The 24,867-nt window shown below is 43.4% G+C and overlaps 1 protein-coding gene across 6 annotated transcripts in view; it reads left to right on the top strand.

Annotated features, from left to right (window-relative positions):
* The window catches only part of tmem150c (transmembrane protein 150C), a 50,109-nt gene extending 25,871 nt beyond the window's left edge, over nt 1–24,238 (top strand). For 4 of the 6 annotated variants that reach the window (XM_055639266.1, XM_055639253.1, XM_055639245.1 and 1 more), the window contains 5 exons: nt 2,023–2,058; nt 2,178–2,245; nt 15,431–15,558; nt 17,173–17,350; nt 23,912–24,237. In XM_055639266.1, coding sequence (XP_055495241.1) covers nt 2,023–2,058; nt 2,178–2,245; nt 15,431–15,558; nt 17,173–17,350; nt 23,912–24,111 — 610 coding nt within the window. In that variant the 3' untranslated portion in view covers nt 24,112–24,237. Of the gene's footprint in view, nt 1–2,022; nt 2,059–2,177; nt 2,246–15,430; nt 15,559–17,172; nt 17,351–23,911 lie in introns of all 6 variants that reach the window. The other 2 variants (XM_055639281.1, XM_055639273.1) reach the window with 1 other exon arrangement.
* The last annotated feature ends 629 nt before the right edge of the window (nt 24,239–24,867 follow it).

Here is a 24,867-nt window from a genome sequence, read left to right as displayed (position 1 = left end):
TCCTAGAACATTGTGGGAAGCTAGGGAAGAGACATTCCTTGGCTACTGCCGGTGATAGACACAAAATCCTGGAGTAACTCAGTGGGACAGGCAGCATCTCCGGAGAGATGGAATGGGTGACGTTTCGGGTTGAGACCCTGCTCCAGACTGCCTGAAGGCTACTGTCGGAGATTTAAAAAAAATCATCGATAGCCACAGGTGCGGTGCCATTAAGACTGGGGGACTCTTGTCTCCCGCGCTGTTCCTCAATTCTCACTGTCTCAATGCCTTTAATCGGAGCGTGAAAGACAATGGACTATGAATTGAGGGACAATGGAAGAAAGAAGGCCCATGAGCGGGGGACAGTTTGGGAGACACATGGTCAATGGATATAGGGCTAGTGGGAGACAGAAGCCCTGTGGGTTCAGAGTCACTCTATCTTGAATGACAATGACTCACATTCTGAAAGACTGCAGTAAGGGTGGCACGGTGGTGCAGCGCTAGAGTTGCTGCCTTACACTGCCAGAGACCCGGGGTTCCATCCCGACCATAGGTGCTGACTGCAAAGAGATTGTACGTTCTGTGACCTGGGTGGGTTTTCTCTGGAAGCTCTGGTTTCCTCCCACACTCCAAACGACACACATCTCCGAGTAGTGGCGCCATCGAGTGTGGCAGCCTCGCCAGCAGCTGTCTGTCCTTTCATCCTTTTTGTTATTTTTAGTCTGTCTTAAAGTTTGTTTTTGGAGGTCTTTTTGTCTTTTTTATGTGGGGGTGGAGGGTGAAGGGAGAAACCGTTTTTCTCAGTCATTACCTGGTCAAGGATGCGTCTTTCTACCGAGCCTCATCTTCGCACCCTCCTTGCGGCCAAACATCTGGATTGGCGCGGTCTTTCCTGCCGGAGACCGGCCAGAGCTTCAGCTTCAGCAGCGACGCAGCACTGGATTCCATCACAGAGCGAGCGATGCCTTACCGGGGTTGTTGTGTTGGAGCTCCGGAGTACTGGGACTGCCGACTTTGACACTGTGGAGCTGTGGTCTGCGGAGCTTCCAGCCGCGGGCGTCGGAGTTTCCAGCTGCACACTGAGACACACCGACCTGCCTGCAGAGGAGCATTTGGCAGCGTGAGTTGGTCAACAAGGCTCTGCTGAGATTTATGGGAGTGACTACAAGAAGTCTGTGTTCAGCCACAATGCAACTGACGGGGCAGATCGAGTGCCATTGCTCATCCAGGGAGTGCACTCAAAGAGGGCAAAGAGTAGTGATTGGACTAGGGTGAGAGGGGAGACTTCATTTTGGGAGGGCTTGGAGGCAAGAATAGGAAAACAACAACCATTGTTGACAGTGCTGGGGGCTGTGGTATCTAGTCCCTCACAATTTAATCTATTTACATAATTAAGATTCATTCAGATTGAACAATCCCCATTTCAAACACTTTAACAATTGTATTTTACCACCCTGTTTATTCCAATGGAAAATCAAATGCACAAAACTATGTCCTAAGAGGGGAGAGTTGCTTGTGTAAGTACTCCATAATCATTTGGTTAAATTCGCGCAAGATCTTCAATAGTTTATTATCTCTCCGGCAAGATGCTGGAGAGATTGTTTCGTCAATTGTTTTGTCTCACACCCTTTTCTTTTATCTCTGGCGTTTGTCCAACCTTCTGCCTATCAAAACCCCCTCTCCTGTATTCACCTATGCCCTCCCGCGCTTTGTCCTGCCCCTCCTCTTTTCTTGCTTTCTCCCCCCCCCTCCTCCTACAAATAGTCTGAAGAAGGGTCCCACCTGAAACCTCACCTATCCATGTTCTCCAGGGATGCTGCCTGACCCGCTGAGTTACTCCAACACATTGTGTCATTTTTTTTGTAAACCAGTATCTGCAATTCCTTGTTTCTACAAATTACCATTCATGTAATGTTACTTATTGGAGTGGCAAATTAATGGTATCAATGGTAAAAAAAATTACCGAATGTGTAAATTTTGTTTACAAAACACCTTGTACATTTTTTATTATTTCTAAAATTATAATTTCTGACTTGTTTCTAGGAAACGGATGTGCAAATTACGCCCTCCATTTATAAGGTATTGTTGGAATTTATGTATCCATTGCACACCCCGTGTCCTGGTTCAGTTCCACACATATTCACTTGGGCTTTTGGATTCACTTGGATTGCAAATGTAATAACCTTTTTCTTTTTAAGTGTTGCAGGTGATTCCCCTCCTGAAAGCTGCATTTTTAGCCAAATCATGAATATGACAGCATTTCTAGGTAGGCAGGGATGTGCTTAATGTTTTCCACATGCATGAAAGTGTCTAAACTGACAAAACAAATGTACCTATTAATTTTAATATTTTAAGCTGCTTGAAAATGTACTTGTAATTTTTGTAATATTACAAATGCTTGTAATTTTTCTTAGAGTGGAATGGAAAAGCAACTGGAATATAAGTTGAATTTAATCTACTGTGCTTGATTTTATACATGCTGAACATATCCACAGAATATACAGATTTTCCATTTTTCCTTCTTTGCATCCTTCTTTTAACTTATTTTCCTGCCTAACTTTGTATCATTTGGAAATTTGTTGGTAGTTGAAGCCGTATGCCATTAGTTGGTGATTGCTACCCATAATAATAGCCTCATACCACACTACAAGCTTCTGTGCAGTACCCTTTTAAGTGGCAAGTTATTTAATTATTTTTCAATGTCCAAAAACATTACATCTATTACAACATTACACCTTTAATCACCCTACTTAATAAAACCACAAAGTCCTCCAATAAAATTTGACACTTAAAAACCCCCCATGATTTTCCTTTCATAAATAATGTTGGCTCTATTTAATTCTATTATGATTTCTAAATATTATGATACTACTTCCTTAATAATGGATTCCAATACTTTTTCAAAGACAGATGTTAGGCTAATGAGTTAAGTTTCCTTTTGATCTCTCTTTTCCTGAATAATACTGTTATGTTTGGGATGCAAATTGCTGGGACCTTCCTAGAATGTAGTGCATTATGGAAAATCGCAATCAGTGCACAAGGACGGCACGGTGGCATACAGTACCAGAGACCCAGGTTCAATCCTGACTACGGGTGCTGTCTGTATCGAGTTTGTACGTTCTCCCCTTGACCTGCATGGGTTGTTTCCGGGACCTGCGTTTTCCTCCCACACACCAAAAGCATACAGGTTTGTAAGTTAATTGGCTTGGTATGATTGTAAATTGTCCCTAGTGTGTTTAGGATAGTGTAAGTGTACAGGGATCGCTGGTCAGCGTGGAATCGGTGGGCCGAAGGGCCCGTTTCCAGGCCGTATATTTAAATAAAATGAAAAAAACTAAAAATTACTCATCTGCCGCTTTCATTAAAGCATTAATACGCAGGGCATCAGGTCGAGAGGATTTGTCAGTCTTTAGTCACATTGGTTTGCTTAGTATTTTTTAATCTTGTGGCAATGAGTATTTTACATAGCTAGAGTAGATGCAGATGGAAGTTATAAGCAGCAGGACAAAGAAAATCCAGTTTTAGAGATTCCAAACTAAACTAAAAATCAAAATACTTTTCAATTCATTATTTTAAGGAGAAAAATAATTCATAAGATCATAAGACAGAGGAGCAGAATTCGGCCATTCATCCCATCGTCTGCTCTGCCATTGCCATTGTGGCTGATCTATTGGTCCTTCTCAACGCCATTCTCCTGCATTCTCTCCGTAACCTTTGACACCCTTAATAACCAAGAACCTATCAATCTCCACTTTAAAAATACCCAATGTCATGGCTTCCATTGCCGTCTCTGGCAATGAATTCCACAGATTCACCACCATCCGGCTAAAGAAATTCCCCCTCATCTCCATTCTAAAGGTACGTCCTTTTATTCTGAGGCTGTGCTCTTTGTCATGGACTCCCCGACTACTGGAAACATCCTCTCCACATCCACTCGAGGTTAAATGTTTCACGAGAATAACTCTCTAATCTAGAACTTTAACCCTTTCTCCCCAATTGATCCCCTCTGGCTTGTTGAATGTTTCCACATGTTTTTGTTTTGGTAATAAGTTTGCTTTCTGCATTTAGTTCAGTAGGTTTACAGCAAAACAAAAAGTGGTGAAGGAACATGAAGGGACCAAATTGAACCTTGTATTGGGAAACGAGCCTGGCCACGTGACTAATATTGTGGTGCAAGAAGAATTTGGAGATAATGATCACAACCTCACAATATTTTAAGATCGTTTGGAAAACAGACAGGTCTGATTTTACTTCGGAGTCACATGAGTGACTACGTGAAGAACCCGCCAGGACGCATGCGTGTCATATCGCTTCACGCATTGCGAAACGACAGACGGGGTGGAACGACGTTACCCCGCAGCGGTAAATTTGAAACCGCGACCGACAGGTAAGTGAATTACTCTGCGGTCATTTTTTGTTTCCCGCGCTGTTTTTTTTACAGGGGGAAACTGGACAAAAATAGAGTCCACAAGGGCTGCGTCTAAAGCTGGCTGGGGAGAACCGCGGAGTTGCGGGCAGCCAGCAGCAGCTGAAGGCACCAGCATCACCATGAATGGGATCAGCTGTGCCCGACTTAGCACCCGTGCCGGCCAGATCAACACCACGGCCGGGCGGGAAGGCTACACAGATCAGAGCCGTTGACTCTGACAAGTTGAAACGGCCAGCGGGGGGAGCATTCCCCTGCAGCGGCAAGTTTTTAAAACCAAGACTGACAGGTAAGGGAATTACTGCGGCCATGTTTGTTTCCCGTGTCTGTTTTCTTACAGGGGGTTTATGGACAGGGGTCCACAAACTATGGGGAAACAAGAGTCCAGCCAGCAGCAGGGCAGCATCACTGAGTGGGATCAGCTGTGAAACCGCGGAGTTGCGGGCAGCCAGCATCAGCCAAATCAACACCACGGCCGGGCGGGAAGACTACACAGACAGAGCCGTTGACTCTGACAAGTCAAAACGGCGGGGGGGGGGGAGTATTCCCCTGCAGCGGCAAGTTTTTTAAAACCAAGACCGACAGGTAAGGGAATTACTGCGGTCATGCTTTGTTTCCCGTGCTGGTTTTCACAGGGGAAAACTATGGACAGGAGTCCACAAGGGCTGCACTGGCTGGGAAGAACTACAGAGTTATGGACAGCCAGCAGCGGCTGATGGCACCAGATCACCGTTAGTGGGATCAGCTGTGCCCGACTTTGCTGACAAGTCGAACTGCAAAGAAATGCCGCGGTGACCAGCGTTACTGGGGCCAAATGGAGCGGCTTATGGAGCACATGCTCCACTGTGACAGACCCTGGGAGATGGAGTCTAGTCACAATGGGTATATAATACACCCATGGCAGCACCTTATCAGGGCTGCACAGTGCATCTCCCGACGCCGGGGTAAGACCACCCGGTGAGAACGGCTAGGAACATCGGCTCTCCGTAGAGGCAACTGCGGTGGCAGGCCTGACTTTGGGTGAACTTGGGGTTGGGGACTTGACATTGTGACTCCCCCACAGTGGTGTCCATTGTAGGGATGATTTTCTGTCTCTATGTAATCCTGTTAGTCTTTGTCCAAGATGGCTGTCGGAAGGGAGAGTGGACGCTGGCGCGCTTTAGCTGCCGCTGCTCTCTCTTCACATTGTGTTTTTGATTTTCTGTTTTTGGACTGAATTCTGTTTTTAGTTTGTGTCTCTGTGATGTCTTTATTATTTATTTTACTCTGATTATATGTTTATATTCTTGTTAATCTATGTAAGGTGTCCTTGAGATGTCTGAAAGGCGCCCAACAAATAACATTTATTATTATTATTATTATTATTATTACTGGGAGCCAATTCTGGGCTTGCTCTGAAGAAGGGTTTTGTTGAAGGAAGAAATCAGTGTGCAGGGGGTGCAAGAACAAGGAAACCTCCTGGAAAAGGAGTCCAAGTTTGTACATATAAAAACAACTACAGGAACATGGCTGTAATAGACACTACTGCCAAATATTTGGCACCGGAAAATGGGTATCCCTCAAAAATTTCCCACGGTGAACAGTTACATCTGAAAACGTATTGGAACGGGAGTCAGAAGGCAGGATGTTTAGCTAAGACGCTGCAATACGGAGTATGAGATTAATAGTCTTAGGAGAACGCCATCCGCCCAGCTTTAAACCCTAGGTTTGCAGAGCTGTGCAGACCTGGAGGGATTAAAACCACCAATATTACTACTCGGGGGCAACCTGTCAAAACAGGTAAAAGAGCTCAATAAGGAGGCCAATACCCTGGGGCTCATAAAGGCGGCAACAGGCAGGATCTCCTATACACGACAACAGCACCTCCATGCACCCACCAGCAGGAAGACAGACAGAAGCTGGTGAAAGCTCAAAGGCCGGGCTACAGGACAGAGGTCTTTTAGGCCTGGCCCAGACTGGCCTTCGTGGAAGACGTGCAACCCCAAATCCCAAAACCGACGCCACAACCTCTACGGCGACTGCAAGGAAGAAAACAAACTTTCCACTGGTCACCATGGAGGTAGGGGGGTCTGGTCTCCTAAAAAACAGGAGGTGTAAATAACACAAATTGGTGTGTAGATTACATTTTCTTGGGAGGCATGGAGTGCAATAACTACTAACACTTATTTTCCACCTAGTGTTCAGGGATATACAATTGAATTTGTGCACAAAATTTCCCAGTTCAGCATGTACCGAACTGACTGTTCGTGCCTTCACGATAAGAAAAACTGGAAGCGCATGCTGAACTGGAGAAGCTAGATGCTAGGGAATCATGGGGAAATCCCAACACGACTCTTTGGAATTCGTGTCAATATCTTTACGAAAAACAAAAAGATGTGGTTACCAATCATTCAGGTCTGACAAACCTGAATACATTGTGTAGTAAATTCATTCGAAATTGGAAACCTTTGTTACTGCCAAACAATTGATTCCATAGGCTACTTTATGGATTGCATCCATTAAAAGATGCTTACTATACGGTGCCTATGCGGAAGGATTATAGACGTTATTAATTCTAAGTTAACACCTTCCACCACTAAGGACTACTTGGGGTTCACCTTTGACTTAGTCTACATGTGGGTAACTTATCAAAGGAAGGTACAGAATTAACTGAGGCCAACAACCTCATTGCATCAGTAAACCACCTATTCGACTGGTAGCAAGGGTAATTGGCAATACTGTGGCCTTTCCAGCCACACTGTTTGACCTTTGTATTACCAATAATTACAAGGACAAAGGTATAAGCACTTAAAATAAATACTGGTCATGTGTAGAGACCAATGAGGCTACCAATCTAAGCAATCACGGAATTACAATGATAGGGGAAATATTGGGCAATGTTCAAACCCTATCATTGTCAGCAACCATTCAGTGGTGCTACAAACTGATGCCAGTGTTCATGGTTGGCGTGTTACTAACCCCATCTCTAGTTGTGGATATAGATAGGATGCACAAGAAGCATCATTGCTTCAGATACATGTCATAAACTACTTGGAAATGTTGGGTGCGTTCTATGGACTAAAATCATACTGTTCAGAAATGCATCACCTGCATGTTAGACTACAGATTGATAACACCACCATGGTGACATATACTAACTACATGGGTGGAATCAAATCGGTATCATGTGATAATCCGGCTAACACAATTTGGCAATGGTGTATTCAGAAAAACATTTGAATATCACCTCAAATTTAGTGGCAGACACCAGGTCACGCAAATTCATGACAAACATCGAATGGATGTTGGACAGCAAAGTGTTTGCTGATATTGTAGAATGATATGAAACACCAGAGATTGATCTATTGCATCTCGGCTTAATCATCAGTTGCCTATCTGTGTTTCTTGGGAATCAGACTGGGGCATCAGCGATGGATGCCTTCTCGCTGCATTGGGAATTGTTTTTCCTATGCATTCCCTCCTTTCTGCCTCATCAGTCGGGTATTACGCAAAATACAACTAAACATGGCTCTCCGTTCCGAAATAACCAGATTGTTGGTTCATCCCGTAACGGGCGGGAAAATCATCCCTACCATAATAGGACAAATGTGTTCGTCAGCAGAATCTTAAGTAACCATTTCCGGACCTGGGACTAATGAACCGAACAATGAAGATATACAGCGGCTCACAGGCAGTCCACGAAGAAACTATATCGGGTCCACATCAGGAAGTGGGAAATATGGTTCTAGGAACAACATCACTACTGTACAACGAACAAAAAGTCTGTTCTGGAATTCCTCGCAGGCCTCCATTATGATGAGGGGCTCAGTTACAGTGCCATTAACTGCGCCAGAAGTGCCCTTTCAGCATATCTATGGTGAGGATCAGAGCGTCATTCTGTTGGGACTCACCCCCTGGTAACCAAACTTATGAGGGGAATTTTTTAATATCAATCCCCCAAGAACCAGGTACTCTCAAATATGGGATGTGCGTATTGTCCTAACGTTGCTAAGGAACTGGTCTCCAGCAACAGCTCTGTCCCTGCAAAAACTGACGCATAAAACAGTCATGCTGATGGCGTTGGTCACAGCACAAAGGGTACAGTCTTTACATAAGTTAAGGCTGGACAATATGACTTCTTCAACAAGAAATATAACTTTTCATGTCGAATTAGTCATTCAGAACAGACCGGGACCATCAGGCCTCAAAATAGAATTTAGGACTTATCCTATAGATGATCGTCTCTGTATAATAAGACATTTATTGTTATACATGGAGAACACCAAAAACATCACAGGCTATGAGATGGCACTACTAATCAGCCACAAGCAACCCCACAAAAAAGTGTTGGTTCAAACTATTTCCAGATGGCTGAAACAGGTTTTAACAACAGCTGGAGTGGACACTAACATATTCAAATCTCATTCCACCAGGGCTGCAGCTACATCGGCAGCTATGGAGTTGGACGTACCGATGTACCAAATCCTGGAGACAGCAGGATGGTCAAGGGAAAAAACGTTCCAACAATTCTACGATAAACCATTGGTTAAACCTGGAACTTTTGCAGAATCAATTTTAAGTTCTGTAATATGATTGCACCCCATGAAATAGGGGCTATAATTTGTTGTTAATAACTTTATCATGGATTTCAATGTCGGATTCATGTTTAAACATGTTAACACAATTCCTCCCTTATTCAAGTAAGGCAGATGTGATGCATGGACTTGTTTCCACGGCATGAAATCACAGAGCTTTGAAATCTTCGCGTAGTCACACGTGACTCCGAAGTAAAATAGTAAGATTAAACGAGAACTTACCAGTTCGAAGTTTGATCGTTATTTTATGAGGAGTAACGTTGAGGGATTACCTGCCCTCCGCTCCCACCCTTGATCATATAGTTCAACTGGTATCCTCTTCTCTAATCTTACTGTGTTCAGTCATTACTGTTACCTGTGATTTCACACCGCTGCTTTGAAGAATGACACGCATGCGTCCTGGCGGGTTTTTCACGTAATCCCTCAACGTTACTCCTCATAAAATAACGATCAAACTTCGAACTGGTAAGTTCTCATTTAATCTTTTAAATCCTAATCCTAATCCTAATCATTTAATCTTACTATTATTAGGGGAAGGTACTTAATTGGGGCAGAGCAGATTACAAGGTCATTAGGCAGGAACAAGGGAGGGTGAGCAGTTGTTGCATCAAACAGGGCTTATAAGGAATATAAAGCGAGTAGGAAATAACTCAAGCCGTCAATTAGAAGGGCCAAAACAAGCAATTAAATATTATTGGCCAATCTGATGAAAGAAAATCTCAAGATTTTTTATACGTGCGTTAAAAATAAGAGAGCAATCGGGGAGAAAGTAGGGCCACCCAGATAAAGAAGGGAATCTATCTTGGAGTCGGAGGATCTAGGTGAGGTACTAAATGAGTACCTTGCATCTGTATTCACAGAGGTGAAGGACTTGGAGGACAGTGAGGTCAGTGTGGAGAATACTAATATGCTCGGGCAGTTTGAGATCGAGAAGGAGGTGGTGCTGAGGCTCCTGAAGAACATTAAGGAGGGAAAGTTCCCAGGGTGTGACGGGATTTTTAGTTGAGTTTAGAGGTACCCGGCGGAAACAAGCCCTTCGGCCTACCGAGTCCGCACCGACCAGTGATCCCCGCACATTAACACTATCCTACATACACTAGAGACAATTTTTACATTTACCAAGCCAATTAGCCTATAAACCTGTACGTCTTTGGAGTGTGGGAGGAAACCGAAGATCACAGAGAAAACCCACGCAGGTCGCGGGAGAACGTACAAACTCTGTACAGACAGCACCCGTAGTCGGGATCGAATCCGGGTCTCTGGCTCTTCAAGCGCTGTAAGGCAGCAACTATACCGCTGCCCCACTGTGCATCGGTGGATCTATCCCAGGTTATGGGGGGGCAAGAGAAGAGATTGTGGGGCCTTGACTAGGATCTTTATTTCTTCTCTAGCCACAGGCGAGGTCCCGGAGGCCTGAAGAGTGGCCAATATTGTACTTTTGTTTAAGACCCACACATCAGTGGCTGGGAAACTATTGGAGAGAATTCTTCGAGGTAGGATTTACTCCATTTGGAAGAGAATTAGGGGTAACCAGCACAGCTCTGTATATGTAGGAAAGAACTGCAGATGCTGGTTTAAATCGAAGATAGCAGGAATGGGTGACATTTTGGCTCGAGACCCTTCTTCAGACTCTTCAGTCTAAAGAAGGGTCTCAACCCGAAATGTTACTCATTCCTTCTCTCCAGAGATGCTGCCTGTCCCACTGAGTTACTCCAGCATTTTGTGTCTATCTACAGCTCTGTATATGGCAGGTCGTGTGTCTCTAACTTGATTGAATTTTTTGAGGAGATGACGAAGGAGATTGATGAAGGTAGAGCGGTGAATGTTGTATACATGGATTTTAGTAAGACCATAAGGTCCCTGATGGTAGGCAAATCCAGAAGATTAAGATGTATGGGATTCACGATGACTTGGTCATATAGATTCAGAACTGGCTTATTCACAGAAGACGGTGGCCAATATTGGTGGTTCGTGGTGGAAGGTAGATATTCTGTCTGGAGGTCTGTGACCAGTGGAGTTCCACAGGGATCTGTGCTGGAACCTCTGCTGTTTGTGATACTGTATATATCAATGACCTAGACATAAATGTGGATTGGTTGGTGAGTAATTTTGCTGACAACCAGGAGTTGCAGACAGTGAGGAAAGCTGTCAGAATTTACAGTGGGATATAGACCAGCTGCAGAAATGGGCGGAAGAAAGGCAGACGGAGTTTAACCTGAGCAAGTGTGAGATGTTGCACTTTAGGAGGGGGAATGTAAGGAGGGAGTATACAGGTACTGGCAAGACCCTTAACAAAATTGATGTGCAGAGAGATCTTGGAGCCTAGTTCATAGCTCACTTAAGGTGGCAGACAAGTAGAAGGTGTATGTTATGCTTACCTTCAATGCTAGGAGCATTGAATATAAGTGGTCAAGAAGTCAAGATGCAGCTGTAGAGGACTTTGTTTAGGCCGCATTTGGAATGGAATGGAACGGAATACTTTATCGTCACATGTGACTAGGCACAGTGAAATTCTTTGCTTGTAAATAGCGGCCACTTACGGCACTGACAAAGTTACAAAGCATGCTGACCCCCCCTTTGGTTCCACCCTCCCCCACACCAACTCCACAGCGGTTCCCCCACGCCAAGTCCCCATTATCCTTTGTTCTCCCACCCTCCCCAATTGCCCATTGTTCTCCCCCTCTTTCCCTCGTGGGAGTTCCCCCACGCCGGGTCCTCCATTGTTCTTCGGGCACACCATTACAGGAAAGATGTGGAGGCAGAGGAGGTTGACTAGAAAGCTGCCTGGATTAGAGGGTTTCAGCTACAGGGAGAGTTTGGATAGATTTGGACTGTTTTCTCTGGAATGTCGGTTGAGTGAGTGGGCAGATGCGTGGCAGATGCAGTATAATATAGATAAATGTGAGGTTATCCACTTTGGCGGCAAAAACAAGGGGGCAGATTATTATCTCAATGCGGTTAGGTTAGGTAAGGGGGAGGTACAGCAAGACCTGGGCTGTACACCGGTCACTGAAAGTTGGCTTACAGGTACAGCAGGCAGTGAAGAAAGCTAATGGAATGTTGGCCTTCATAACAAGAGGATTTCAGTATAGGAGTAAAGAGGCTCTTCTGCAGTTGTATAGGGTTCTGGTGAGACCACATCTGGAGTATTGTGTACAGTTTTGGTCTCCTTTTTTGAGGAAGGACATCCTTGTGATTGAGGCAATGCAGTGTAGGTTCGCGAGATTGATCCCTGGGATGGCGGGACTGTCATATGAGGAAAGATTGAAAAGACTAGGCTTGTATTCACTGGAGTTTAGAAGGATGAGGGGGATCTTATAGAAACATATAAATTATAAAAGGACTGGACAAGCTAGATGCAGAAAAAATGTTCCCAATGTTTGGCGAGTCCAGAACCAGGGGCCACAGTCTTGGAATAAAGGGGAGGTCATTTAAGACTGTGAGAAAAAACTTTTTCACACAAAGAGTTGTGAATTTATGGAATTCTCTGCCACAGAGGGCAGCGGAGGCCATGTCACTGGATGGATTTAAGAGAGAGTTAGATAGAGCTCTAGGGGCTAGTGGTGTCAAGGGATATGGGGAGAAGGCAGGCACGGGTTATTGATAGGGGACGATCAGCCATGATCACAATGAATGGCGGTGCTGGCTCAAAGGGCTGAATGGCCTCCTCCTGCACCTATTTTCTATGTTTCTATGTCGGAGGTTGAAGGGAAACTTGATAGAAGTATATAAAATGATGAGGGGCACAGATAGGGTAGACAGCTAGAGCCTGTTTTGCTGGGAGAAAATGTCCAACACTAGGGGGCATAGCTATAAGGCGAGAGGGGGAAATGTTATTGGAGATGTACACAGAGAAAGGTAGGGGCATGGAATGTACTGGGAGTGGAGGTGGTTAAGGCAGATAGGATAGTGATGTTTAAGAGCATTTTGGATAGGCATGTGGAAATGCAGGGAATAGAGGGATATGGATCATGTACAGACAGATGAGAGTTTAACGGCATCATGTTTAACGCAAATATTGTAGGCTGAAGGGCCCATTTCTGTGCTGTATTGTTCTATGTTCTAGTTAACTCACCAGATCAGGCAGCATTTGTGGAAATAAATGGACAGATGATGTTTTGGGTTTTTCTTCAGTCCCTGAAGAAGTATTCTTCACTCTGAAGAGAAGTCCTGACCCTAAATGTCACCTGTCCATCTCCTCCACAGATGTTGTCTGACCCGTTGAGTTCCTCCAGTACTTTGTGTATTTTTCAAGATTCTAGCATCTGTAGTTCCTTGTGTCTCAGTAGGTTTACACGTAAGTTGAGAGCAGAGTTAAAGACCACCACAGATAGACATAAAATTCTGGAGTAACTCAGTGGTACAGGCAGCATTTCTGGAGAGAAGAAACGGGTGACGTTTCAGGTCAAGACTGAAGAAGGGTCTCGACCCGAAACGCCACCCATTCCTTCTCTCCAGAGTTGCTGCCAGTACCACTGAGTTACTCCAGCATTTTGTGTCTATCTTTGGTTTAAACCAGCATCTGCAATTCCTTCCTGCACATTTAAAGACCACCAATATGGATACTGCTGTGATTTGAATTTAGTGATGTAAAATCAAACAAACTGTACGGTGGAGCACGAGCAACCTTCCTGTCAGTGGACCACTAGGATAACCTGCCTGCCTGTCTAGTGTAGTCTTCTTGGTGGCTCTGGGGAAATCCAGAAGCATTGTACATCACTACTGAATTATGTTCTGCAATTCCTCAATTAGTTTAGTTTAGTTTAGAGATACAGCGCAGAAACAAGCCCTTCGGCCAACCGAGTCCGCACTGACCAGCAACCCCCGCACATTAACACTATCCTACACACACGAAGGACAATTTACATTTATACCAAGCCAATTAACCTACAAACCTGTACGTCTTTGGAGTGTAGGAGGAATTCAGATTCAGATTCAGATTCTCGGGGGGGGAAACCCACGCAGGTCACGGGGAGAACGTACAAACTCCGTACAGACAGCATCCATCGTCGGGATCGAACCCGTGTCTCTGGCGCTGCAAGAGCTGTAAGGCAGCAACTCTACCGCTGCGCCACCGTGCCACACTTTTTGTTTTAACTTGGGAAACAAAATGCCATTCTGAACATAGCAAATCACAGACAGCAATGAATTTGATAATTCTATGAGGTTAATATATTTCATATTAACTTAGTTTAGTTGAGAACATAGCAAGGTCTCACATAGATACGATATTAATTTCAAGTGACTGTATATAGGTATGTTGCTAAGCCTACCTGAATCGTCGTTGAGAATCTGCCCCAGGCCGTGTGTGTGATTTTGCCGCTGTTTAGAGGGGGCGGGTTGAAAACGCGATTTTTACTAGGCTGTTGCAATTAAAAATGTTCAGCCTAGTAAATCATTAACGAAAAATCGTTGAAAGACCCCGTCGCAAAAGGTATTATTAGTTTTTATGGCCTTGTATAATAGTTATAGTAGTTTAAAAATCACTCTCTCAACCCGCAACCTCTCGCAGCCCCAGGGTTTTATAAAGCAAACAATTAAAGGTATGTACCTTATTTTTACATTAAAAGGGGCTTCTTAAGAACCCTGTGTATAAAGTTTTCTATAGCGAGTAGCTCATTTTGGGCTCTTTATATCCCGCAGTATTTTTCTGGGCATTTGAGGGCACAAATCCAGCGCAATGTGAACATTCTAAACCAGCGCGTTCACAAGAACCCACTAGAAAGCCGATTTAAAATGGACTTTAATTTACAGCAATTGAACACTAAATTCCTTCCATTTGGCCTATAAATTGATGTAAATGAGATTTTAAAAATCATGTTTTATTGTGAATTATTTGTGAATATTATTTGGACACTTAGGCTATTTAAAAATGTTAATCATTTATTAAGAAATGGATAGATGTTTAGATCTAGGAATTGAAGTTTGAAATTAGCTACAATTGGGTAACTAACTAATTATATGCTTTAATTTCAGGTCATCCAAGTAAGATTATTTTATATTTGTTTCAGGATGGTTCAATCTATGATAACTGAAAATTTCATTCAGTTCTCTTAATTTTTAAGAAGGTTATGGGCTTTTGACTGTCCATGATCACAGCTTTTTTGTTATGTCCATAGAAAATCAATAGGGAAAAAGATGCTAATTTCCGAGTATGAAAATGGCCATAACTTTTTTATTACGAGATATGAAAGTGAATTAGGTGTCAAATTAAACTTATTTTTATGCTCTATCTGATGGGATAAATTGCAGACTTGATTTTTTAAAATCTCAAAATTTTGTAACATTGCTACTGTATATAGAATTTTACTTTTCTTCAAAAGAAGGTACTAATATAAGAAAACACTGTCTCATAACTAATGAATGATGGATTATGAGTATATTGGTCCAATGACTGGCAGTGACTGACCTGTCATACCTATGTTTATCTGTCCTGACCTCTCTCTAACAGTGACCATTATTGGAGTTCTCCGTTATTCACAGCTTAAAGTGAAGGTTAAGCAGCCGTGGCTCAATATCCTTGGGCTGATCTCAACATTTCTATCATCTTTTGGAATGACATTAGTAGCCAATTTTCAGGTAAACCTTCAAATTCTCCATCTTGCCCTATTTATTATCTCTGTTTAGCTTAGTTAAGTGCAGTTTAGAGATACAGCGTGGAAGCAGGTCCTTCGCCCCACTGAGTCCATGCCAACTATGTGCGGCACGATGACGCAGCGGTAGAGACCCCGGGTTCGATCCCGACTACGGGTGCTGTCTGTACGGAGTTTGGACATTCTCCCTGTGACCGCGTGGGTTTTCTCCGAGATCTTCAGTTTCCCCCACACTCCAAGGACGTACAGGTTTGTAGGTTAATTGACTTGGTGTATGTGTAAATTGTCCCTCATGTGTGTAGAATAGTTGTAATGTGTGGGGGGTTGCTGGTCGGTGTGGACTAGGTGGGCCGAAGGGCCTGTTTCCGCACTGTATCTCCAAAACTAAACTTAATACTAAACCAACCATCACCTATACACTAGTTCTCTCCTTCACATTAGGGACAATGTTACAGAGGCCAATTAACGCACAAACCTGCCATGAAATGTGTGTGACCCAGGCGACCAAGATCACTGTTTCTATAACATCTGTCAGATACCAAAGGACAAGCACACCAGCTAGATTTGAGAACAATTTACAAGTGTGGTGGACAGATTAATATGACAATATAATAACATAGGGTTGCACTCTATATCTCGCCATCACTATGTTAAAGCTGAGGGTCCAGAGGCAAAATGCATTTGGTCCATCTGGTCTGCACATCTATGTCTTCAATGGTGAGTCCAGTAAGAGAAGAAGGGGGGGGGGGAAATGTACTGGCACATATCCACTAGATTTTCTCCAGCTTTTTCGTGATCTGTGTAGGTTTTCTCCGAGAACTTCGGTTTCCTCCCCCAGTCCAAAGGCGTACAGGTTTGTAGATTAACTGGCTTGGTAAATGTAAAAATTGTCCCTAGTGGGTGTAGGATAGTGTTAATGTGCGGGGATTGCTGGTCAGCGCAGACCCGGTGGACCGAAGGGCCTGTTTCCGTGCTGTATCTCTAAACTAAGCTTGTGACTTTCAACACGCAGGCACAGAAGTTCAGGACGAGCTGAACAGTGGGAAACAAATAATCAGGGATTGTCTAAAGAATCACCAGCTAAAAGTAATTGGCCAAATGCTGTTAGTCCCAAATGAATTAACCGGGTGGTCACGGTGACGCAGCAGTAGAGTTGCTGCCTTACAGCAAATGCACCACAAGAGAGCCGGGTTCGATCCCAACTATGGGTGCTGTCTGTACGGAGTTTTTGGAGGTTTCCCCGTGACTTGCGTGGGTTTTCTCCAAGATCTTCGGTTTCCTCCCACACTCCAAAGATATACAGGTTTGTAGGTTAATTGGCTTGGTAAATGTAAAAATTGTTAATGTGCGGGGATCGCTGGTCGGCGCGGACCAGGTGGAACTAAGGGCCTGTTTCTGCACTGTATCTCTAAACCAAACTAAGCTAAAGTTACTTTTGCCCTAAAATGGAATGGATTCATAGCCGTAGCATTGTTTTTTTAAAAGAGATCTATAATCTTAACATGGATTCTGGTAAGATCCTTTGCACAGTTAACAACTTTGTATTTACTAAAATAAAAGCATTTGATTTAAATAATAACACCATTTTTTATGCTCTCAGCTGTCTAACAATACAGTGACACATAATGTGGGTGCACTCATTACCTTTGGGTTTGCAATTTTGACCTGCTGGATCCAGACCTCTCTGACATTCGAAGTGAAAATTAATAAAGAAGCAAGATTTCTTGGAATCATCCGTTTTCTCCTTTCAGCGGTTATCACCCTGACTTTCATCGTCTGTATCTTTTGTCCTGTGTGTGCATTGAGTTGAGCTGGAAACAGTGAACTAGTATCATCAGAACATTAATTGCCTGGAGTTTTAGTGTAGCTTCTCTCATAATTTCAAGGAGCAGAATTAGGCCATTCTGCTCATCAAGTCCACTCCACTACTTAATCATGGCTGATCTATATTTTGCTCTCAACCCCATTCGCTGCATAACCCCCGACACCTGTACTAATCAAAACTAATCAAATATCCATTGACGGCCTCCACCGCCTTCTGTAGCAATGAATTCCACAGATTCCCCAGCTTCTGGCTAAAGAAATTCCTCCTCATCTCCTTTCTAAAGATACTGAAGCTATGGCATCTGGTCCTAGACTCTCCCACCAGTGGAAACACCTTTTCCATATTTACCCTATCCAGGCCTCTCCTTCATGTATTACTTTTCTGGGTTGAGTTGATTAGATGTAATAAATTGGATCAGTAAGTAAATGGGAGGCTATCAAAACAGAAACATCCATGTTTTGATGACAGTGCGAGAATTGAATTCAGCAACGTGTCCTTTCAAATGTTGGTCCATCAGCTAAATATTTGCAATAATTATTTCAAATCTAAAAAATCTGTTTTCCTTCGTCCTCTTCCAAATTCAAAGACGTTTTGGGCTTCTATCAGGACATTTTTCTAATATGAAGATAGACACAAAACACTGGAGTAACTCAGCGGGACAGGCAGCATCTCTGGAGAGAAGGAATGGGTGAGGTTTCAGGTCGAGCCTTCTTCAGTCTGACCCGAAACGTCACCCATTCCTTCTATCCTTCGGTTTAAACCAGCATCTGCAGTTCTTTCCTACAACATTTTTCTAATATGTTTGCCTGTGTAATTTTTGTAAATAAATTTGGTTTTAATTTGGTATTAATTAGTTGGATTTGAATTATGCATGCCTTCATTTAGAGATTACAATGAAGCTAACATTCATCGGTTGCTGTAATGTTTAATTTTAAATATATATACGCACTCACATGAATGAAGAGCTAGAAGTTCCTCACATCTGTTCTGCCATTTAATAGTAAGATTAAACGAGAACTTACCAGTTTGAAGTTTGATCTTGATTTTATGAGGAGTTACGATGAGCGATTACGTGAAGAAGGGCCGTCCGTCTGCGTGCGCGTCAATCTTCAAAGCAGCGGTGTTAAATCACAGATAAAAAGAAGACCTGAGAAAAGTAAGATTGTGAAGAAACTAGAACTTCCATATGACCTTGATAGTATGAGGGTGGGAGCGGTGGGCACGTAATCGCTCATCGTAACTCCTCATAAAATCAAGATCAAACTTCAAACTGGTAAGTTCTCGTTTAATCTTACTATTTTACTTCGGAGTCATGTGAGTGACTACGTGAAGATTTCAAAGCTCTGTGATTTTACGCCGGTTACGAATCCAGGCGTCACACACTGAATGGATTGACCATGGATGCGTGTAATCATTAAAGCATTCAGACATTACGTAGTTAAGTAAAGAAACTGATGCTTTAAATGAAAGAAAAGTTTTTTAAAAAGTTACCCCTCCCAACCTTGGGGGGGAAACTAAGGGACAGAACTTAAAATGGTACGTGCAAACACCCCCAGTCCGGTTATGGGTTTGTTATAAAACCGGTGGACCGTTATTTCATTCGTCCATCCTGCAGCCACTAGGATGTCGTCAAGGGGCACGTCCATAGCTCTTGCTGCCGACGTAGATGCAGCCCTGGTGGAGTGAGATTTAACCATATAAATGTTTACTCCTGCTACCGCCATTACCTCTTTTGACCATCTGGAGATGGTTTGAGTTGACACCTTTTGGTGTGTTTTTTTTTTTATGGCTGATGAGGACCGATTGTTCTGAGCCTCTGAGGTTCTCCGTAATTCTCAGATAGTGGTGTTAGTATTACCACCTCACACAACCGTTGATCCTCTGGATATGCCAAGAACTGGATCTCCATCCCTGGCATTCCTGGCCTGCTCTGTTTATCAGGTTCCTGATTAAGAATGTTATGTTGTTCATATTGGTGGTCATGTAGTCCAACCGTAGCTTTTGCAGTGTCTGGACTCTTTGTCAGCATACCACCTTCAGGGTTAGTTATAGGTGGTCCCCATTGTCAAAGTAGGGTTTGTACCACGCTCACATCCCATGTGTCAGTGTACCTTGGCCTTGGAGGTCTTAAATTGTAAATTCCCTTCATGAATTTTGTTGTAAAGGGGTGCGTTCCTATCGAACTGTGCCCTGCTTCCGGCATCAGATTGGAGGAGAGTGCGCCTCTGGCACTATAGATGCACTATAACTTAGTTTATAGTTATAGTACAGTTGATAGGAACTCCAAGACATCCGTTATCCGAACTGTGTTGTATTTGTTCGGACAGTCCTATGCCTTGAAATGGCCTCCTCAGAATCTGCAGACCAACAAGTTATACGTTCATGTAGTGGATGATTGCTCCCTGTAACTGGGTTCACTAGGAGGTCCCTGCTCTTGGGTACAGCCATTACTGGCTGGACTATAATTCCCAAAATTTTTGGGGACCAGGCTTGAGTAGGCCAATCTGGCACTACCAATATGCCTGTGGCTTAGTCTTGCTTGATTTTTGTCAAGCATCGGTTTGTGAGACAAATTGGCGGAAAGCATACATAAACATTCCTCCCCAATTGAGGGAGAAAGCATCCACTGCCTTGCTCCTGGATCCAGCTCGCAGGACACATATCTGGGTAACTAATGGTTAGTCTAGATGCAAATGGATCAACATCTGGTATGCCAAATCGTGTAGTTATTTTGTTAAATACTGTCTGATTCAACATCCATTCTGCGTTGTTATTAAACATTCGTGATCCAGCATCTGTTACCGTGTTATATCTACCTCGTAGATTTTCCAAATATTCCTCTCGATACACCAGTGCCAAATGAGGTTCGACAATCTGTCGTAAGATACAGATTTTACACCACCCTTGTTAATGGATATATGCCACCGCAGTGGTGTTATCAATCTGAATTTGAACAAGCACCGGTTGCATATCGCTACAGAGAACCTTGAGTCCATATTGTGCCCCCAACAATTCTGGGTAATTGATTCCATGTGTTGGGGAATTACAGACTCCTGCTCATTCCATCTGCCCCCACAGCTTTAGACTGTGTTGGTGTCTCCCCATCCTTAGCCGCTTGCATAGGTCTGATGAACCCTCGATGGCTTTCGAGCAAAATTTCCCTGAGCTGTCTCCCATTCGTTATCCGCCATAGTTATTCAACAATGGCCTCTGCTGGCAATCCATAGTTTGTCAATTCGGCCTGCATGTAATCTGAGTGTTCGTTCCTTTGCTTGCTGTAAAGTTCTGGTAATGCAAAGGCCCGTACTGCTGGGAATGCAGCTACTATTTGCCAATTACACTCGCTGTTTGCTTGATAGATGGCTAGAATTTGACTATCAGGTCATTGCAGGCTTAATTAATATTGTCGTTTGCCCCCAGGCAAAGTCACCAACATATTTACTGTTTTTGATAGTAAATTCTAGGTAATCAATTACCCTTGTAGGTGTAAATTTTGATTTAACTGGATGGATTTGGTTTGCTTGACTGATGCTTCTGCCAATTCTTGGTGACTCCAAAATGAAAATGTCCTCCAAATATGCCATTACTATGTGGTTTTGAGACCTTTGTAGTCCCAGAATTGGTTTCCGTAGTTTAGTCAATAGTCTAGGAGCTGATGTCAACCCATTTGGCAGAGCCATGCCATCCAGTTAAACTTCAAATATCTCCTGTTCTTAATGAATAGACACCGAATAGTGTGCATCTTTGAGGTCGATGCATGCCATGTGACCATTTTATAGGAAGCTCCTATAAAACAGTTGTTAGACCATAACAAAAATTGCTGTTTCTAAAAGTCTGTACTGCACAAATGAGTTAAACCTGGATGAAGTGACATCCTCCATCTGTCACCTGTCCTGGAAGGCAATCCTGCCCAAAATACTGGGCCTGCCTTGAAGACAATTCCGGTCCGAGTTCCAAGTCTGCTTGGAACCTATGTATGTTGTGCAGTAAAAAATAATCACATGTTGTTATCTGTTTTTTAAAACCAGATCTGAAATTCATGTTATTGTCATTTTGAACAAAAACACAAGAGTAAAATTACCAACATGTAACTGGTCCACAATCCCTTGTTTCAGTAAACCCAGACCCACCTACCTCCATGGCTACCGGTGGTCTTGTGGTAAGCCCAAAGGCCCCTGATGCGGGTTCCTTTTCTCTCCTTGATTGGGAGTTGGACTGGTAGGAAGTGTGGATTCCATGTTTCTCCTGACCTCTGCTTGGGTCTTGGTCTGAAAACCTTATCATACTGAGCCTGCCTTGTCGGACAATTCTGGCCATAATTCTGAGTCTGCCTTGAAAGACGACTCTGATCATATTTCCGTGCCCAGCTTTCAAGCTACCACCGGCTTCAGTGAACTGCTTACCCCCTATGGAGGTGTGGGGTGTGTTGTTGCCTACTGATGAAGTTTGCTTGTCGTTGGTACCTTGATTGGTCCGACAGTTTTTGCTTCCTTCTTCTGGTCTTACCTGAAGAGAGGATTCGGCGGCTGGTTTCTCCAAAGTCACCCTGATAGCGCTGTTCCTTGCCGGCATTTGTGCGGATATTCTGCCATCTGCTGTCTCTTGAGGCCATATGCATGTGCTTCAGTATGTTCATACTTTAATTCGAGATCAGTTACCTACTGATCACTCACACTCCTCTCCATTGAGAGTGAGATTTGTAGGTAGCCCTGAAAACAGGTGCTGCCGCCACCACAGGCCCCTGAGGATACCTGCGCTGACATGGCCCCCCCAGCAGGCCTAAATGAGATTCTTGCTTTGGGTCAGACTGAAACTGACCGTGAATGCTCCTCTTCTCAGAGCAGGAGACCTTTTCTAGATCTCTATCCAGGGAAGTACCCAGTGGAACCTGGATGATTGCAGAAGTATTTCTTTTCTTTTGTGCTTATTATTTATTTTATGTAAAGCTTTTTGGTGCATATAAGTAAAAGTTACTTACTTCCTTTCTTCTGCTTGTCCCTGGGAAGGTTCCCCCCCCCTGCTTTTGTACCCTGATTCAGACTGGTTTCTTCCATATGTACTTCCCCCTCCAATGGGGAAGACATTGGGTTGCCCCATTGTGCGAGGCTCCCGGTACTGCCTGCTGCTGTAGTCCCGGGCTGACACAGCTCTCTCCTTAGAGCAGGTCATTGTTGGAGCAACTTCTCCAAAAGTTGCTGCTATGTGGGAGAGTCGTCCTCAGACCCTCTCCGTTGAGGGAGGGTATCCCTTTCCCTCCCCAGACTCTTCTGAGTCAACGGATTGTTTGACATGCGGGTGGATTTTCCCGTACTGCAGGACCACCAACGGAGCTCTCCTCCTGCAATAAGGCTCCTACCGGTTCAGCTGCCGGCGCTGTGTCGGGGAAATGCTGTGGTCTTCGGCAGCCGACTTCCCCGCGGACCGTATCCTCAACATCTGGGCCCTGAAACTACAAAAAGTTTCAAGCCCGAAAGAACGCAGGTAAATGATTCGACTTTCCTTACCTGCCCATCCTAACGGCCTGGGAGGACGCAATGCCTCTCCAGTCTGTCGCGTGTTGCGTTCAGACGTAATGACACGCACGCAGACGGACGGCCCTTCTTCACGTAGTCACTCACGTGACTCCAAAGTAAAATAAATAATGGCTGAACTGATGGGAAAATTATGGATACAAGGAATTGCAGATGCTGGTTTTGAACCCCCTGACCTCCCCATTTCATTCCCCGACCTCCCTCTCTCTGAATCAGAACAATCAGTTCCGAGAGTCTGAAGAAAGGTTCCGACCCGAAACGTCACTTATCCATGTTCTCCAGAGATGCTGATTGACCGGCTGAGTTACTCCATCACTGTGTGTATTTAAAAAAATTTGAAAAATAGTTGTGTAATAAAACCGGTGCTTCAAAATGATTAGTTGAGTTCCTTTTTTAAAATTTAAAAATAAATAAATAAATACATTTTATTTATTAGAAGTAAGTACGGTAATGTGGCACCCTTTTTCAGGTGCCAAATATATATTGGCGTGTTACATTTTATGTACAGCTTCATTTTTCTTTTCTTTTTTTAAATGAAAGGGAGACTAGATAATAGAGGATAGAAAAACATGTGATGTATAGTGTGTGAAAAAGACAAGGGAAGAGAGAGAGACAGTGAGGAAAGTTAAAAAATAAGAAAAAGAAAGAATACAAAGTAGAAGATAGGAGATAAGTATTATATTCTTGACCACCTTTCACCCAGTCCTGAAACAGTTGGTTTTTACGATTTTGTTGCACCACATACTTCCAAAAAATCAATAAATGGAGACCAACTCGTTAAGAATTGGTCTGGTTTATCTGTTAGGAGGAATCGCATTTCTTCAAGATGTGCTGTGTCCAACATATTTATAATCCACATTTTCAGCGTGGGTATGGGTGTATTTTTCCAAAATTTAAGTATGTTTTTTTGCTATTATTAATCCATAATTTAAAAATGAGTTTTGAGTTCCTTTAGTTGAGTTCCTTAACCACGTTTTGATCAGATTTGGTTTTGGCAGCTCAACGTAGTTTTTTTAGTTCCGCAAAGACTCAATGGGCTTTGGCGTTATGTGTACTCTTTTACCTGGGTACATTTGCATTGGATTTTCGATATTATGATTTTGAGGTCCTTGCCAGAGAGAAGTACCCAAGAAAGTTTGAGTTAAGACAAAAAGCCACCGATGTCTCAGTATCAATCAGATAGCTTTATAGAAAGCACTCTACACATATCTCATCCCAGTATAGAAGGGTACTGACAGAGATATGCATAAATCTTTCTTTAAATATAAATTTACTTTTACCTCAGTTCAGTGCGTATAATATTTTTGTGAAATTATATCTTAACCCAAAGACCAAATCATAGACTCCCAAATGATTAATTAATCCATTGATGATTTCATACGCGTTGCATAATCACATTGTTACGACTCCCGAATGCAGGTACTTCAGAGCCGCGTAACATAATTCAAAAACCAGGTTCAAGTTCAAAAATCTTTTAATTATTCAATGGAACACAAAACCCAAACCTGATTTAAACAAACCAGTCAGGGATATGGATGGACAAACAAACAATTAAACAGTGCTCCAGCCAGCCACGCAATGGACCATCGAACCAGAGACTCTAAAACCTGCCTAAAGAGATATAACCCTGAAACAAAATACACAAAAACACTAATGTCAGCCCTTATCCGTCCCAATTCAATATTTGTTAACAAGTAATGGTGAAAGTACACAAAGTTCTATGCCATGTGGCCAGGCCTTCCGCAGCTCACACCAGCTGACTGCTCACAAGTCAGGGTCTACGAAGAAGAGAGAGAATCCTGGGAGCCTCTGGTATTTAAGCTTCAGATGAGTCGCCTGTCACCTGATGCAGCTTGGCCAATCGGGTACAGGAGCCTTTAACCCCTTGATTCCAGACTCACAGCCACGAGGCATGTACTCGGGAGAGAAACAGAGAAAG

Source organism: Leucoraja erinacea, chromosome 1, assembly GCF_028641065.1.
Source record: "Leucoraja erinacea ecotype New England chromosome 1, Leri_hhj_1, whole genome shotgun sequence".
Taxonomy (NCBI): Eukaryota; Metazoa; Chordata; class Chondrichthyes; order Rajiformes; family Rajidae; genus Leucoraja; species Leucoraja erinaceus.
The sequence above is the reverse complement of the archived record's forward strand: the minus strand, read 5'-3'. Positions and strand labels throughout refer to the sequence as shown.